Consider the following 18,468-nt stretch of genomic DNA (forward strand, 5'->3'; position numbering starts at 1 on the left):
GTGTCAAGCTAAATTAAATGATGATCTGTACTTGACAATTTCCACTTACACTCAAGGTTTCAGTGTCAGAAACTGAAATATGTATTAGCAGGGGTTACAAAACGCTTTTGTAGTACCAAGTCTGGTATTCCTGGTTTTTGGCTTCAAGTAGGGTTGCTAAAATTACTGCTTTCCTCAAATTCTCATTGTTTCAATCCATAATACAATTGAGTGGTTGTTCTGGGGAATCTGCATGTTAAATTTTCATCTGACTCGTTTATACTTTGTTGCTGCCAAATGCACCTTGTTGCTAAATAGGAAGTTTGAGACTTTGGCTTTCTGCAGGATTATACATAGCTTAATAAAGAGCCAAACGGGAAGAAGTATTCAAGGAACTGTTTTTGTTGTAAATCTGAGTATTTTATCGTATGAATCTTGGTTGCTGCCACCTTCATGAACTGTTTTCAAACTTTTCCTAGTGTGAGCAGCTTATTTTTGACAAGCGAGTGAAATCGCTTTAGTTTTATCATCGTTTTGGTGGTGGTAGGCAAGTAAGCTCTTTGCTGGTATCAGTGAATTTTCCATAACAATTTTGTAAGTCCTTGTAAATCGTAGGTTTACAATCGATAGTTTGGTATTGCCGTTTTGCAATCAAGTGTGCCTGCAGATGAAGACACCAGAAGCAACTGAGCAACAACAAATTGTGCTGTGCCGCTCTACAGCCTGATGCTGGCCGGAGTTTTCGGTGGTGGGTTAACAAGTACCTGAAGCTCAGCGCATCGGCGAACGGGGCAACAGCCTGGTGAGGGGGGCTGCAAGCAGAGTCTAAAAGTAAAGCTTGTGCAGTGCTTGCAACGTAAGAGGAAGTGTGTTGGTGAGCAAAGAAAATACCTTCACAATCTCAGGGCCATCTTCTTGAGTTCAGCTTTGGTCTGATCTTCACAGCTGCATCTAACTTCATACAAACTCCCTTGTGGATTTTTTTTATTGCAAATTTTGCAGGAGAGATTGTGCTCTTTTTTTTCCTAAATTCATATTTTAAAATCTGCCATTAAAAAACCCTAACCTTAGTGGAAGAATAATTTTTGTGTAAAATAGAGAAAGAAAGCACCTGAGAAGCTGTAGTTCTGGTTGTCTGCTTTTGTCTGAGGTTTCCTAAGTGGACACGAATCAGCAGTAGCTTTACAACGTTCGCCTAGTGAAGCGTGATGCCTTCTTCTGCACCTTGATTTAATTAGAAATGCCTAAAATCTTTACGGGGGGGAATAGATGTGTTTGAGCAGGTCTCCATTAAGACAAAAAGTGTGCTTAAAAGGTAAAATTGGGGGTGTTTTTGCCAAACCTTACTTCATTTCACAATAGTTTAGGGGTGCATTCTGAACTTGGTGTTTAGGGAAACGTCCTTTATTTTGTAACGAATGAAGAAGATGGTCATTCAGCCTGCCCCATCCTGAAAAGATGTTCCCATGAGAAGTAACTTCAAGAAACTAACGTGGCTACTTTTCCTCCACAATCTGGTACCAAACAAGCCTGAAGAACAACTAGTGCTCAGCTCTTCCTCCTGGCATGTAGCGGTTTGTAGTTAAGTAGCCGCAAGGAAGGAATTTTGCTCTCAGAAGTGCAGTTTTGCAGAAGACCTTGTAAGGCTGCCTCGCTGCTCTTGGGTCTGCAAGAGGAGCTCGTGTTTGCCGCTCCCACGTGCTCAGTGCTGTGAGCTCTGTCACTTGTTCTAAGTATGGGAAACTTCAGAGGAAACTGAGGGGGGGACTCTTCTGAGGCCTTTTGCCATGGCTTATATAAAATATTACTTGAAGGACTTTAATTTCTTGCCTGTCCCATGTATTTCTTTAAGGATGCCAGGTCTGCCCTGTTTCAGGAGCCAGAGTGTAGATGGAGGTGGGTGCAACTGGTTCAGTAGAAGCGCTCTGCAGAGGCATATCAGAAACCTTTAAACTTTTTTTTTTGGTGTTTGGTACCTAGAGTATGTCTGTGGAAAGGACACAGGACAAAGCACAGCCTCAGTGTTTCGTTACAGGTGTTACTGTTCCTTGGTTCTCTGGCATCAGCATTTACCCTAGTCAAAATCCTGCAGTCCAGAACATGCACACCATACACTCTTAGTCATAGTTTTGAATTTTTTTTCATAGGGGTGTGCAGCAGAGAAGTAAAAGGGCACGGGGCAGTAATGCTGGCAAGCAGAGCTCGTGAGGTTGGGTAAAGATCCAAGTTTATGATTGCTCCCTGGCTCAGTACATTTTAACCAGAGAGTCTCTTCTGTGATTTATCACTTTCCCTTTAAAGAAGGAAGCTTTGTGCCAGTCCTGTACACTCACAATAATGCAGACCGTGGTGCTTCCCCAGTGAAGAATATCCCAAGAAACACCCCATATCCCCGCTCTCTGGCTTTAACCTCGCAGCTGGTTATTCCTGGGGGCATTTCTGGGTTGGTGATGAGTGCTCCAGAAGTGGCCGGATGAAAAGCCTTGGTCTTCAAACAATGCCGGGCTGCTTTGGGAGGCTTCTACTGAAGAAAATCCACCACACGAGCACATCTGGTGCAGCTGCACGTTCCCATCCCCATCGACCCAACAGCTTCGGGAGAGCTCCGGGCTGGGGACTTGCTTCTGGCTGGTGCTCCTCCAGCTCTTACAGTGTGCCGTGCAAGCACGGCATTAGGCATATTTTATTTAATTTGGTGCAAGGTTAATGCTGACGATTGTTTCCACATTTGGATTTGCGGTGGTGCCCGTGCAACTGATTACATGAAATCGTATTTGCAGCTTCCAGCTTTGTCCTGTGCTACAGTGAGCGTTTTGAGGAATTTGTGACCACTCGCAGCTTTACCATGGGAAAGCTCTAGTCAAATGCTTCCAAAACCACCTTCTGGCCCTCATTTTAGTCTACTTTGCAATGGGATTCTATGAAATAGTGCTATGATTTGTACATAAACCCAAATAATTAGGAATAAACAATGTTGAGACTCATGGTAACATGCAAGAATTGGGTATTTTTTTTGCAGGCATCATTGAAAGAGCCTCAAATAGCAGAGAGTGCTAGCTGGGCTGCAGCTGGCTGCTGCCTGCAAATGCTTCCTTCAGCAATACTTGCGTTTTATTTAATAACTTTATATTATTAATTAAAAAAGGGAGGTGGGGAATTGGAAAAAAAGCAGCTTTCCCCAGTAAGAGGCAGGGGAGCTAGCAGCTTTGTGAGACCACTGAATAATTAAGTACTGCTAATAATTTCAAACTTCTTGAAGTTTAAAATCCTAAAAGTCTAACAACTTCTGGTAGACAACCGGAACGTTCAAAATACGGTTCCTTGGGAAGCCTAACAAGCTCAAGGTTTGTTGTCAGAGCTAGGACGAGTTATCAGGAAACTGAGGCTCCCTTATCTCTGCTTTGCCTATTCTTAGCTCCTAAGAGGACGTGGGTGACAGCAGGTGGGATGGCCAAGGAGTCACCGAACGGTTTGTTGGAGGCTCTCTGGAGGTGGTCGTGCATTTTTAAGTGCGCTTAGTGAATGCTGTGGTGAACAGTTGTTTGGGGTTTTGTGAAGTTGTTGTTTTCTTTCACGTTTTTTCTGAAATGTTCAGACTTAACACTAACAGTCTTAGGAACGCTTTGGTGTGTCCTTCTGTATAAGGTCAGCAGCAAATCCTGTTCTTTCAGCTGAAAGATAATTGTCTTGCTCGTGATGCTGAGAAAAAGTAAACCTGCAACCCAAGAGAAGTGTTCTTTAGGTTAACTTCTTTATGTTTAAACGTCTATTTTAAATAACGGTACAGCATTAGTACATCAATGCTAAAGGTAAATCCTGTTCTTTCGACAAAATATTGCTCAACCCCGTATTTCTTGCTGTTTGTCCTTCTAGTGCTGGCTGTCTTGCGGGCTTGTATTGCACAGAGAACTTCAGATAAACGTATGTAGCTTCCATAGTGCTCTGCAGCTGGGCACGAAGGACAGCTTGTCCATTCATCTGTTTTCTTGTTGCTAAAAAGGACAATGTGGTCATCACAAATGAGCTGGAAAATATGCATACAAGAACGAGTGCTCACCCCGTCATGCTTATAGCTTAATTTCTAAAGTTTGGGGTCTTCTAGATGTGAAATTCTTTTAAGGAGGTGATTTATTTTTCCTTTTAACATATTAATGCGTTAGTTTCTAACCTCCCTGTACAGTATTTCTCAGAAGTAGGCTTATTGTACTATTGTTCTGGCACTAATGGTTTCATAAATACTCACATAAATACTTTTAGTCTTGTTTTTCCTTTGAGCAAAGACATATTCATGTGTTACTAGGATTATTAAAATAATCATGTACTTCAACTTTACACTGTACTGCATATGAAACAGATTTCCTCAAAGAAACAGAGAGCCTCTCAGAGGTCTGCTGTATCACCACTTGCATCAAAGCTGGAACAGAATGAAATTATCCAAATCCTCAGTACTTCATGTTACATGAGGCTTTTGACTCCGAAATCCCACTTGATGCTACTTTCATTCTTCTGATAACATAGTTGTAGGAAAGTAAGAGCAATTGTAACTAGATCCACAGTTCTGGGGATTGGTGGCGTCCCTTAAGGTCTGCGGGTGTTGCTGTGGGTATGAAGCAAGCTGCGATTTCCGCTCCTCCGATGCTTTCGGGAGATGGGTGGCTTGCATTTGCTCAAGCAGGACCAAAGAAATCTCAAACAGATACAAAAATTAGGGTTACATGGAGGAAAAAAAAAGTCTAACTTAACCTCCTTTATCCTTCTGTAAGTTCAGATCCACGTAAACATTAACAGGATGAATGTGTGGGGTGTGATCTGTGCGTGCAGCTGGTTGCAGCGGTTGCACATAAAGCAGAATTCCTGACTGTGTTCTGCATTTAGTCCTGAAACGGGTTTTTAAAGGCACGCTTTGAGATGTGGAAGAAAATGCGCTGGGAGATATTTGCAAAACCTTAGAAATACCCATTTTTTTGAGAATGCAGTAACACACGCAGAGAGCCCTTCGTGCAAGGGCTGGTGCTTACACTCCGCTCCCCGTGAACCAGCCTTGCCAGTGCCACCTCCTGGGACAGTCCCAGGAACGGTAGGTGCAGGCACAGCACTTGTGTTGGTGAAAGGCAGCAGGGACTATTTGTGTGCAGCGTTTCCAGGAGCTCACGCTAAGGACCTAAGTGCCAAAATCACTCTAAATAGAAAAATGTTTCAGCTTTCGCATGTATCAGTATTTCCTTGCTGCAGTGATCATGAGAGTTTTGCAAATACCTGCTCCTGTGCTGCAAATCGCAGTGTAACACTTCAACTAATGTGAAACAATTTGGCTGAACACACCTTTGAAAGCACAGTTTAATTTAGTTTAATTGCTCTTAGTTTTAGAACGGGAGAAGACAATCTTTGTCACGTGATAGTGAAGAAGTGGGTAATGCTCATTTGTTTGTCACATCAGGGCTGGATCGTGACAGCTGAGTCTACCCAGGCTGTCACTTTAATTAGGCTTTGCTTGGACAATTTTCCCTTTACTTAATGTCAGGTAGAAGAAAACTTAGCTCTTTCAGACGCTTGTGCTGAAGGACTGTTCCTATGCTCATCTGTTGGCATCACGATGGCAGTTTTGGTTTTCTTGTCCCTGGTGTGGGCTTTTGAGACCGCAGTGGAGGTGAATGTTGTAGCTGGAAGGAAAATAATTTGGTTTGGGTTTCAGGTGTTGTTTTTTTCCTTTTCTCTTTTTTGAGACAGCGTGATATCATACTTAGTATTTCCAGAGGAAAATACTTGCCGTTTTCTCCTTTCTTACCTCTTGGTTTGAGCCATTCTGGTAAATCCTCACTTCTGGCTGGGCTCTTGATTAAACCCTGGGATGTGTGCGCATGGAGCATCAATTGGGAGAATGCATATTGTCCTGCTCTTGGTGTCTGCGAGATGGGGCACAGCACCAGGGCTCAGCTCTTGGTGTCTGCGTGGGGATTCGTGCACCGAATGCAGCACCGAGAATTTCATCTCTTCACATAGCTGCTTTTGGAAGCTGAGGTTTGCTGGCTGTGCTTTGTGTACAGTGCTGTTACTTCAGACCTGCTAAACGGCACGGTGAGATGTTCCTCAAGCGTGAGTGCCGGCTGGAAGGCTTAGAAGAGCCTGAGCTGGGGTTTGATTTCTGTCACCTAAACATGTTTGCGGTTTATATGAATTGTTTTAATGTTACAGAGAGTAAGGCGACAAGCAGATTTGGGGTAAAAATGGTTAATGCACGTTTCTGAGGCTCTTCAGTCTTACAAAAAGATTTGGAAGGGGCTTCGAATTTCTGTTCAGGTTATTCTGCTTAAATGATACACCATTATTATTTTAATATAAGTTATTTGAGTTGAAGCATTCTCTTTGGAGAGTGCCAAAAAAAAAAAAGTGCCAGATGGGAACAAAATTAGGGGCAGAGAGACTCAGCCACATTGTACTGTTCAAAAAAAAAAGAGGAAAAAAGCAGTAAAAAGGGATCCTTCTGGTTTTATGACTTGAAATTCTGTGGTATAAGCCAAAGGATGCTAAATCATTGTAGCCCACGTGGGAATGAGACTTGTTTCTCCACTGTGTTTTTTTTTAAATTTTTTTATTGCTCATACTCTGAAAGGGAAGACGGCTAGTATCCACTGCAAACCCTTATTGAGTTTATCCCCGTTCCTGTTTCTGGAAGGCAGTGCAAGCTGTCGCAGCTGGAGGAGAGCTGACAGCCTGAGACAAGGGGTGGCAGCGAGGTGCGGTGCTGGTCGTGCCTGGGGAGCTGCGACCTGTGCTGGGGAGCCCAGGTGACATCGGTGCCAGCCCTCGCCGTGTGGTTTTGGTGGGCAGGGAGACTTGGAGCGAGGCTTGGATATCGCAGATATTTCGCCCGATTGTGGTTACTATGGTTATAGCTCGCGGTGGTAAAATGTGCTGTTGTACTTGCTTTGCTTGGCTTTTTCGTAAAGGGCTTGTAACCAGTGTATGCTGGCTGTAGTAGGAGTGTGGGCCTGCCTCTGAGGATTTTATGACTCCAATTATTATTACTGTGCCAGTTGCTTAACAGACCTGTTCTTTAGCCTTCCTGAGCTTGCTGCTAGCGTGAGTGAAATGGCCAAGTCATGAACTGGAAAGCCGCTCGGGCATTTGCATCATTCAAACAAAACAAAAAACGATAAAAAACCTGTTCCTCAGATCCTGAAGCGTGTTCACCAAAGCCCTGGCAGCTTTTTGGCTGGGTGCAGAAGACGCCCCCAGCGCCGCCGGGCCCCCTCTCCTTGGGCACGCGCCTTCCCGCCCGCGGGGCTTTCGCTTTCACGTCTGCTGGTAGCAGCGAGCAGGGGAGTGCGTAAGGAGGAGTATGCAAATGCGTTTTTTGGAGAAGTTGTGCTAGTTATGTCAGTGGCTGGCCAGAAAATGATAAAACTTAATAAATGGAGTGTGCTGTCAGACGCACAGATAAGGAGTGGGAGGTCATGGGGGGAGGCGGCTCTGCAGGAAGCTTTTTTTTTTTGATGTGTAACCTTCCCTGGGGAAATACGGTGTGATTATTGCATTTTTCTTTTAGTTGGTAAGTTTCCATTTTAAAATTCACATCTTCATTCAAGCAGGGCAGCGCTCCTGCAACGCCAAATGCACGTTGGTAGCCGTTAAGGTTAGAAATAAGGTTTGGAAATAACATCACAACCAGGCACAGCAAAAAGACTTTGAAGGTGCTCTCAGATTCTTGAATTGGGATTTCCCATGAACGGCTCGAGTTTCTGATTTAACTGGCTGTGTAAACAGCAAATAACTGTAAGTCTGGGCAGAGGAGGCAGCTTCAAGCAGTGAGGTTAATCACGTAGGGAGATAGTATCTGCCCTTCCTTTGAAGGTTTCTTGACACTTCTTTTTTTTTTTTTTTTACTTTATTTTTTAAGATATGGGAAATGAGGATCAGGAAACAGTGTGTGAACATCTTTTTTTTTTTTTTTTTATATCTAATAGAATTTGCTGCTGGCAAGGAAAAGTTTCACAGCTCTGCCATTCCTGGAAGAGCAGCAGGTCAACAGGTTGCTTTAGACAAGCTGCTGCCAGCTTTTATTGTGCTCGCATCAATCTGAAAATCACTTCTGTATAACCAAAATGCTTACTCTTACGTGTTTATTCACAGTCACCCAGACAGAAGTTGCTGTATACCAGGATTTTAAAAGCAAGGATGCTAAATACCTTCACTATTCTGTAAAATATTTGGTGGAACAGGTGGCTGTTTGATCTGATCTGCAGAACTTCCCAGGATCATAGTTATTTAAGGCTGAAGTCCATATCATCTTTGTTTAATCACTTGGAAATACACATAGATTGTTGCATAAAATGCATTATAGTTTCTGTAATGGTTGAAAAATCCAAATGCCAGTGTTGTTGAGATAGATTAGTGGCCTGATTCCAACGTGTAGACTCGATGATAACCTGTGGTAGTGAAATCGAATATCTGGGTATATATGGCTTCAGTTAAGAGCCTCTTCGAACCGTTGTACAGAAAACCAGCACCAAACGAGGCGTATTAAGAATTTGGATTTTTGTGTGACAGAAAGGTAGGACTTTATAGAGTCCCACTGTCTGCATTGGTCTCTAAATGCAGATGCTACATTTGAGTGGTTAATGTTTTGTGTGTTTGTTTAAGAACATGAAAACACTGCGTAGCTTCTTAAAAAAGGCTCTGTATGTGTAGTTAAAGCACAGGAGGTGGTTCTGGAGGGTAACGGTGCTTCTTGCTGGAGCAGGTTTACCAGAGCTCCTTGTCCGCAGGGGCAGCAGCCGCCAGCGCCCGGGGCGCGTGTAGCTGCCGCGGGTTTTGTGCTCGCTAACACTGAGCAGGGCCAAAGGATGACATTTTGGAGAGCCGGGTAATCAGCAGCGCAGCACTAATGAAGTAGGTGATGATCAGACTAACAGGGTTCAGCGCTTCGGGGTGCGTGTTTCAGTAGCAATCATCGCAGTAACTGCGGCGTAGTCAAACTCGGGCCAGCTCCGGGCCGCGCGGGCGCCTCAGCGAGGCCTGGTGGCGGTGGCCGAGGCCACGGCCTTGGCGCTCCCACTGGTGGCACGAGGAGGGCTGGCCTCAGGCCCCGTGGTTCCCCGACATTCCTGCTGGTTGTGTGCTGCCCCTCGAGGGCTTTCGTTCACGACGTGTTAACGTCTGACCTGTGCAGGAAACTTGAGTTGTGTTTGTAACCGGCGTAACAGCTGCGGGCAGGTACGGACAACTGCCGCAATTAGCACGCGGCTCATAATTGAAGACGGATGGAGCTGATAACCCGGCCTTCTTCCCCTCCTAAGCTGCGTGGATGGTGCAGGGGGCGTTAGATCTCTCTGGCAGGTCCATCCATCACGGGCAATCAGAGTATTCGGAGAATAAACTGCTTTGTGATGTGCCAGGCCACGAGGGTGAGATTTCAAGTTGTTAAGCCGAGAGGAGGTGAAAGCCTGGATGAGGAATGCAGAAGACACGAAGGCATAAATCTGTGAGACTGCGTGAGCACCAGGTTCTCCTTGAATGCTAAGGCATTTTTTTGTATTAATCATAATTTGAAATGCCCTTTGAAAGACAGCTTTGCTTACCTCTCTTCCTTTTCTCTTTGACTCCAACCTCTGAGTTTTGTTCCTAAGCATTACTTGTGCCGTGCACTGCCCTTGAACTCCGTTAGCTCCCTCAAACTGGAGCCTGCTGCCGGTGGTCGCAGCATGAGTGTCGCTTCCCTTGCCTTACCTTGGCCTGCCCCGTGCTCTGGCAGCAAAAAGCCATGCTGGCGTGCTCTCCTGCCCCTTGCTGTGTAAATCGGCCTGTTGGGAATCTCCGTGTGCTTTGCAAGTGCCTGACTTTTTTGCTGCTTTTTCAGTCTGAACATACAGCGTGTATAGTACTGAGCACCATTCAGGGACTTCAGACAATTGTATGAGGACAGTGTGTCGGAGGCTGGCACAGCCTTTCTGCCGATGGAGTACTGAATGCCTGTTTGTTTTCTGTGTTCTTTCCAGTGAATTTCAATCCCAGTGTTTGGAACAAAGTCATCTCAGTTACCTTCTCTTGTTCTTTGTTACATATGCTGTTCGCTGCGTCAGCAAACTTAGAAACTCATTTGAAAAATTAAGTTGGAAGATACTAAGGAAACCAATGTTTCAATTTGAAAACTTCTGTCTTGTTTGGTAGCAACTGTAGTACTCAACATTGAATAAGTGAATCCATGTGGTATTTCATTAGTGAAGTATTCTTCCCCAGTTGCTGAAATAGATGCTTTTTGTGAAGTGGTCTTTGCTGTATGAAGTCTGACTACAGATCTCTTTATTGTCATTATAGAAAACCTAGGATAAACTCTCAGTTGGTGGCACAACAAGTTGCCCAGCAGTATGCAACCCCACCGCCACCTAAGAAGGAGAAGAAGGAAAAGGTGGAAAAACAAGACAAAGAAAAGCCTGACAAAGAGAAGGAAATTAGTCCAAGTGTTACAAAGAAGAACACTAACAAGAAGACTAAGTAAGTTTCAAGGATGCTCTATTACGTGTGGTGTGACTTCAGTACCATGCATTGATTAATTAAGTTAAAAGTTTATCTAACTAAAGTTTATCTAACTAACATCATAATCTCCCCTCTTCCCTCCAATTTTTACAGACCAAAGTCAGATATTGTGAAAGATCCTCCTAGCGAAGCGAATAGTATACAATCTGGGAATACTACAACAAAGACGAGCGACTCAAATCACACTTCAAGGTAACTTTATCGAAAAGTTAAGCTCTTAATATTTGAGAATTGTATAAATTGCAGACACTGTTTTTTTGGTGGACCATCAGAGTACAGTCTAACTGACAGGATCTGGCCGAGTTGGTATGACAAGGCCACCAGTGGCTACGGGCCTCGTATGCGTGCAATAAGCATTCAGCCACACTTCTGGTGAGGACAGATTCAAGCATTTGAAATACTCATTCTATTAGCCACTTGGTTCTCATTTTTCTGCTTAAATAATCATGTGCCAACTGGGCAGTAATGTCTCCTGGCTGTGAAATACACTGGGCAAAATTCACCAGCAATCATAGTGGTCTTTATCAAATTCATACCGTCATTTGGTAGCAGTAACAAAGGTTACTTTTAAAAAATTTCCTTACCTGTAATTAAATAATTGTAATTGTCAGGGTAATTCTCTGAGTATACTGGAGTTAAGACTGCATGAACAGATTTGTTGGAATCTTTCTATCAACAAAAAGCATGAATGGTTGGCTTTGTATTTATCTATTTCAAAAGAGCAGCTGTTTGTGGAGAGCTGTTCAGTCTACGCTGATGCTCCATGCTTGTTTTCTTTAGGGTGGTGTCTTGTGCTTTTTTCATAATTCAAAAATTCAGAGTCAAAGTACAGTTCTTACGTTTTTAAACTTACAGAACTGCAAGAAGCAGAATCCAACTGGGTACTCTTCTTGTGTGGGGCACACAAGAATTGCATCCGTCCTGTAATCGCATAATGTTTTATAGGGAAGCTAGGTGAACAGAAGCACAATTTTTGTTAGCTGCAAACAGTCATAAAGTACGTGCAAAACATGGCTTTCACTGCTGTGTTAGCATAAAGATGGGCAAGCCATGACTGCAGAAAACGGTCTTGGAAGATTTTAAATAATAACATGAAAACATTTAGTAATAGCGACTGCCCTTTACAGAGTAATTCACTGGAATGTAGCGAAGGCATTGTGAGATTTGCTGTGCTTAATCTGGAAGACCGAGCTGTTTGTGGTGACTACTGCCAACTCTTCCTCAGTCCCCAAAGATTTAACTGTCCGTTCCTGATTTGATTGTAGAAATACAGCTTCATTGCAATGATATTTTTGTCTTGTGCTTTTCAAAACAGTACTTATTTTGAGGCTTAGGATGCAGGAGACTTGATGTACTTGACTAATGAGATAACATTAAATTGATAGATTGCGTCAAATAATTGTTTTTACTCCTTAAAGGAGTCACTTTGTCTAGTGCAGAATCATCTAGTCCATCTTTTGTGGCAAGATTTTTTTCATTCCTAATTAGCCCTTAATAATAGTATCAAGACTAGCTGGAGTATTTTTAAGGGATACATCATTTCCTTCAGTTATTAAACTGTCTTCTTAAGTACTTAGTTTAGTGGAACTTTTCTTGCAGCTCACTGCCCTCAGGAGCGCTCTCAAGAATCTTTTAAAAGGACCTGATTTTTTACAGAGTTCCAAGTTATCTATTCAATTATTTTTTGTGCCCAGGTTTCCTAGCTTTTTTTTTTTTTTTTGGTAACTTGTATTTTAAGGGATCCTGTTTGAACTTCTTGGTTACCATGCCTGTTTCTGAAAAAAAATACCTTGGTTTATTCTGCATCTTCCTGCACTCTTTGATTGTTTTGAAACACATTCCTAGCTTGGCCATAAACCTTTTCAGCTATAAAAGAGGATGTGAAGCATCGGTGTGTTTAAATCAGTGATGGCTTCTGACAAGCAATAGCAGGAATGCACGTTCAGCCCAGCAGAAAGGTGGAGGCAGTAAGGTCTGTTCCGGTGTCTGGGCCGGCATTTCTTTGGCTGTTTCAGAGTACAAGAGAAAACAAATGACCTAGTCAAATTACAGGAAGAACCGGGTTTCCTAGAGGAACTCGGAGTTTAAGGAGGAAAATACGTACGTGTACTACGCTTCCGGGAATGTTTACTGCTGCCTCTGCTGCCAGTGCTTTGGGGGCAGCGCCGATCTGCTGAGACGCTAGCCGAAAGCTGATGGAAACCCCAAAAGTTGCTGAGCTGGCTGGCCTTTCTTGTTACCCACAAACACGGTGACATCATTTCATCTAGTCTGTGGTTACGTGTCAAGTTTGCTAACTCTCACAAGTGCGTACGTACAGCGCATACACGTGGGTGTATGTCTCGCTGCTGCAATTCAGTAAGCGCAGGTACTGCTTTGAAAAGGGCAGTCTCTGACCCGAGGGGCAGATTCAAGTAGGAGGTTTTACTTGTAGTTATTCTTACACGGTAGCATTTTAATTGTATTTTCTATTAGAAATGCTGCTCCTGTTCCGCATGTGGTACGTTGAAACAGCCTCCTAGGTTAGACATGAAAACACTGGTTTTGGTGCAGTAAATTCTTTTTTGCTACGGAAGTTTGCAGAAATACTGTTGTTTATTTCTGAAGTTGTACATCCATCCTTAATACTTTCTTCTATTCTGTCCAGTTCTGGAATACCACTTGGATAGCTACTTCTTAAGGACTTCCCTCTTGTTAACTTAACACTGTAAGCTAATGAGTATGCATGGCAAACACAAAGTCAGCTTAATTTCCTCTGTTTTTGTTTAGGCTGCATTAGCCTAATATTCTGTAGACAAAGAGAAGATAGGTTTAAAAGCTGGAGCTTGATTCCCCAAGTACGCTATCCTTCCCTCCATCTCTTGAAATAAGGCAGTTCTCAGCAAGCTACTTTTCACTGAAGTATAAAGACTCTCCTTTTTAATTTCCCTACTGGGAATATTCCACTGCTTAAGTCTGACCCTTAATTAGGAGCAAAAGCTGTAAATTGCAGCAGTTGCTGCAGCTGACTTGGAATTGGTTGGTAGCTGGAGGAGTGTCCAAGAGCTTGTTGTTTCAGAGCTTTGGACCAGCCCCTGAAATGCACATGAATGTCAGCTTCCTAGAGTCTAGACCCTTATTAGCTACATTACTAATTGAATGATAGCACAGCATGCAAATTACTGAGATAATCCTGAGCTATAAATACCAGTGTGTTCTCTTCTGTTGGTTTTTTTTTTTTTCCCTAACCAAAAAGAGCTAGCTGCAAGAAATATCGTTGTACGTTCTGGATTTTATTTTCAATAGCCTTGTTTCCAGAGGGAATGTTTTGAGCGATTTTATCCATAGCCTGATTGGGCATCTGATTTGTACGAGCTCAAAGCAGTTGAAAGAGAAGCCAAGTTGTCCCAGTGCCTGTGTTGTTTGCAGCTGCAGAGTTCCAATATGGGAATGAAAGAACCGTGTTCAAATGCTTTCATGTGGTTTTGTATTGCGGAGTCACAGCCTTGTCTCATAACATCAGGGCACATGATGAGATGGGGAATTTAGATGACAGAATTCTTTCATCTGCCCCTTGGGGAGGAGATCCCTAGGTCTCCCTGGCTCCTGTCTGCTCGACTCTCTTATAGTGTCCTCCTTTCTGGCTGAGCTGGATTAAAGATAACCGTCTACAGCACAGCACCTTTTGCCGAGCTCTACAAGACGGGTCCTCCCCTCGGGATCCAACGTGCTGCTGCAGCCCTCGCAGGCTGTGCTGCTGCAGGGAGCAGGAGGTCAAACCTTTGTGCTCTGCTGAGCAGCACTTACTGCTACCTAGATTCTCTTCCCGATTGTTGCGGTCTGTGCAGGCGAGTGGAAGAAAAGTCACCGAGTTTGTTGAACGCTGTTTTTTGTAACAAACTCTTCCTTTGTCATTTATTTTTATCCTGTTTATAAATGTTTTCTCCTTTATTTTAGACCCAGACTGAAAAATGTGGACAGAAGTACTGCACAGCAGCTGGCAGTCACAGTGGGAAATGTCACAGTAATTATCACAGACTTTAAAGAAAAGACTCGCTCCTCTTCCACGTCGTCTTCTACAGTGACCTCCAGTGCAGGATCAGAACAACAGAATCAGAGCAGCTCGGGCTCTGAGAGCACAGACAAGGGCTCGTCCCGTTCCTCCACGCCAAAGGGGGACATGTCGGCAGTCAATGATGAATCTTTCTGAAAATTGCACATGGAGTTGTGGAAACTATGAATCAGGGTATGAAATTCAAACACTCCACCTGCCCATGCTGTTCAGATCCTGGAGAGCCTCTTTTGTGCTTGAACACACACTTTCTTGGACATCGACCTCTTACTGATGCAACCAGGATAATTTCTGCTTGCCGTGGGCATCTGGCCACCAAGGAATTTCTCACCCTAACGATTACTCTTGACACTTTTATGTATTCCATTGTTTTATATGATTTTCCTAACAATCATTTATAATTGGATGTGCTCCTGAATCTACTTTTTTATAATATCTGCTGTGCACAATTTTCCATGAACATTACAACTTTTTGTTTTGGGATAGGGAGTGGGTGGGGAGGGAAGGGGGCTTTATTTATTGCATTCACAAACTCCATCCTCTCTCAACATATCCTTTTTAAGTTCAGTTCTTCTTCCAGTTATACTGTGTACTATCAGTTTTGATATAAATTATATATAAATATATATATAAATAAATATATATAAAGGGTTATTTGAAACCAATACATGGAAACGCTGGTGCTTGAAACACTGTGAAGTGAAAAAAAAATATTGAACAGTTAAAGATCTGGGACAGTCCCCTTCTGTGAAAGTGCTGAAACTGAAATGGAACTGGTCTTAGGTGAAAAGCGTTCCTGAAGGTTTGAACCTAGATGGGACCCATTCTCTCGATTTGTTCCTTCCCCATTTCTTCCCTAAGCAATGGCTATAAGTGTACTGGACACAGTTTTGATTTTTTTTTTTAATACCTTGGGATTTGAAATCAGGAGATTGCTCCAGATAAATGTGTATTTCTACTAGGGTAACTCAGCTTGACAGCTTGCAGGTTCGTGTCCAGCTGGAGCGTAAGTGTTCAGAACTAGTCTGGTGCCAGCACGCCACGGATTCACGCGTTCCGGTAACATCAGCACTGCTGTGTCGTGCATAGCCAACCCCCCCCAGAAGTTCGGTATCCTTAGGTTTAATGACTTTTATCAGTTTTCCAGTCCTGCGTCGATGACTGAGGTAACTTTAAAACTGGAGCTGTTCGCTGTGGGTTTTGCTGCGCCCAGCGGTGTGCGGGTCGGTCATCGTCCGCTCCCTCCCGCCTGTCCTGTGCGTGCTGCCGGGATCGCTGTTCTGTTTGAATTCCGGCCCTGTCCCGGGGTGATCTCTGAGCAGCGTGTCGTCTGGTGAGGACGTTGGGCTTGTCCACACTAGGACACTCTGGGCATGCTGCTGGGGAAGCAGGCGTAGTGACGAGCTGCCCTGCTGGCGAGCCCGCGGCGCGTGCGACTCCTGCTCGCGCCCAGTATCTCTTCGGTTGCGTTCTGAAGCTGTTCGGGCTGTAACTTCTTCTCCTGGCCTGTTAGTGTTGCTTTACAGTTTACCTTCCATGCATTATCCTGCTAAAACACTAGTCTGAGGAGGTGAAACAAACTTTTTTTTTTAAAAAAAAAAAAAACACAACACCTCTTTGGCTTTTCATCTTTGTTTAGTGGCCCCAGGGTGCCCTGCGGTAATTTCAGGCACAGAGGCTGTGGCTTTATTCGACATCAAATGCATAACTTCTGGGTGTGAGGAAAGAGGGCCACTTCTTGACAGCTTCGTGCCAGCTTGTTGTGTTGTGAATTATTTGCTTAGCAAGAGTGATTTCTCTTTGTGGAGGCAACGGATTTGAAATTTCCTTTAAAATCGTGTGGTTTTGAGTAGCAGACGTAGGTTCCTTTCACACTAGCGACAGAAATCTGTGAGGTACCAATCCGTTACCACCTCCGCTCGAAGGCACGTGCGGTGGCAATGCCTTTGTGGTGGTGGTTTTATTCCGAGTGCGTTGATATGGACACCCCAACTTAATTCTGCTTATATTCACAGTATAGGCTGTCTGTACCTTTTTAAGCATTTTTGAAGTATTTATTAAAGAACCAAAGGAAAACAGATGCTTCCTATGAGCATCAAGACAATTTATTATACATAGTTTTAAATACTATGAATTTCTCAATCCACATTTTAACATTAGTGGGATATTGCAAAGACATTCCTTTTTCCAGTTTTTACTATTCCTTTAAGGGTCTCAGGGAGGGTAAACTGGTCAGCCATATTTATTTATTTTACTGAAATGTATTGGAATAATTTTTTAAGAGAGATTTTTTGAAGATGCCCCTGAACTTGTATATTTTGCACTGCTTTATAAATGATCCATTATCGATTAGGCTTGCGTGCATTTTGGCCGTGATCCAGCAAAGCGTGTAAGCGAGTGGCAAGTCCCTTCAGCGGGGCTCTTTCTGGTGCTTAGTCAAACACGTGCTTGCATTCTTTGTTGAATCTGGGAATTTGTGCAAAAAAAAAAAAAAGCATTGTGTGTACCAGGAAATTGCTTCTTTTTAAAGTGAATGGACCTGTAGATTAGTTGAAAAAGCTTTAACGCAGTAACCAGCTACTCATAGGCTACTGATTAAGTCAGTGAAATCTGTTTCTTTGGGTGTGCCTCCTTGATAAAGTAGCTTACTATACATAAGTGGGAAAATTTCTTTGGAACAAGTGACCTGTAATTCTGCATTTAGTAGAAATTGCTAGCTAAGCGTTGAACTTACCCGGCCTCATTCGTAGCTGTTGTGTTGTGGATTTGGAGGATAGCGTTTGCTTTTACACTTGATTTCTGAAGTTAGCACCCCCAAGGCATGTGTCTGGAAAAGGGATTCCCTTCACACGTTGCGTCCTCTGGTTATCCTGCTGTTGTTGGGGAGCATGTTTAAAGCCAACCAAGCCAACAAAAACACTAGTATAGAGGAAGGACCAGGCTCTTGGTATTCAGTGGCACGGAAAGCAGGTAAGTAAAGCACAGTGTTACGTTCGCTAAGTTTCGACTTTTACACAGACACACACATACACCAACACAGCTTGCCTGACTTGCTCAGTTTGACATAGTTATGCAAAGGAGAAATTAAAAAAAAAAAAGGCATTTTACACAACCAGGCTATTTATTTTAATTGGAACACTTTGCTCGTTTCGAATTGGACAGATCTAAAACATGGCAGTAGCTTCCGCGAGTTTATTTCCACTGAGACGTCTTCACCTGCCTTACCAAGATCATTCTCAGTCTACTTTTTTAAGCTCTACCATAAACTTAAATTATTGAAAATTTATTAATTGCTGACTATATAATAACCTTTGCTTGTATGTAACCGAATGGTTTTAAGAGCCAACATTTAGAGTATGACAATGGAGCTGAACAGTTTTTAATGCGCAAGCAGTTCTGTTCTTGTGTATGACTTGTAACCTTAATTTACTGTGTAAAGATGGTTACATTATTTCCTTAGCTTTGTTTGTTGGAGACAAATATAGAATGCTTGTTTAAGTATGTCAAAACATAATCTTATCTTGTGGATTTTTATGTTAATGTATTATACGAGCTATATTTTTCATTTGCCCAGAAAGACAGCTTGTATAACGCTTTTGAAAGTTTTTCCGCTCTGTAAAGTCTTTAGAGCTGACAGTCCTGTTAGGTTTGTTTTAATCTTCATGCTAAAGTGTCAATGGTGGTTTTGTGAACTGGTCAGAAATTCACAGGTCTTAAATGTTTTTGGGAAATTTATATTGGACACTGCTCTTTGTCTAGCAAATAAAAGATGTTAATATATTCCTGTTACTGGCATGTGCACGACTGTTATTAGAAGCCACTTTATCATTTTCCTGCTTTAAATAGAAATGTCTATTTATGAATTCTGCTTGTAGTTTTTTCACAAATAAAATAGTAAAATTTAA

At 42.9% G+C, this 18,468-nt stretch overlaps 1 protein-coding gene across 2 annotated transcripts in view; it reads left to right on the forward strand.

The window, feature by feature from the left end:
• The window catches only part of RYBP (RING1 and YY1 binding protein), a 51,328-nt gene extending 32,860 nt beyond the window's left edge, over positions 1–18,468 (forward strand). For both annotated transcript variants that reach the window (XM_080606997.1, XM_080606998.1), the window contains 3 exons: positions 10,294–10,470; positions 10,606–10,704; positions 14,449–18,468. In XM_080606997.1, the coding sequence (XP_080463123.1) occupies positions 10,294–10,470; positions 10,606–10,704; positions 14,449–14,701 (529 nt within the window). In that variant the 3' untranslated portion in view covers positions 14,702–18,468. The remainder of the gene's footprint in view (positions 1–10,293; positions 10,471–10,605; positions 10,705–14,448) is intronic.

Source organism: Anser brachyrhynchus (assembly GCF_964034855.1).
Source record: "Anser brachyrhynchus genome assembly, chromosome: 10".
Taxonomy (NCBI): domain Eukaryota; kingdom Metazoa; phylum Chordata; class Aves; order Anseriformes; family Anatidae; genus Anser; species Anser brachyrhynchus.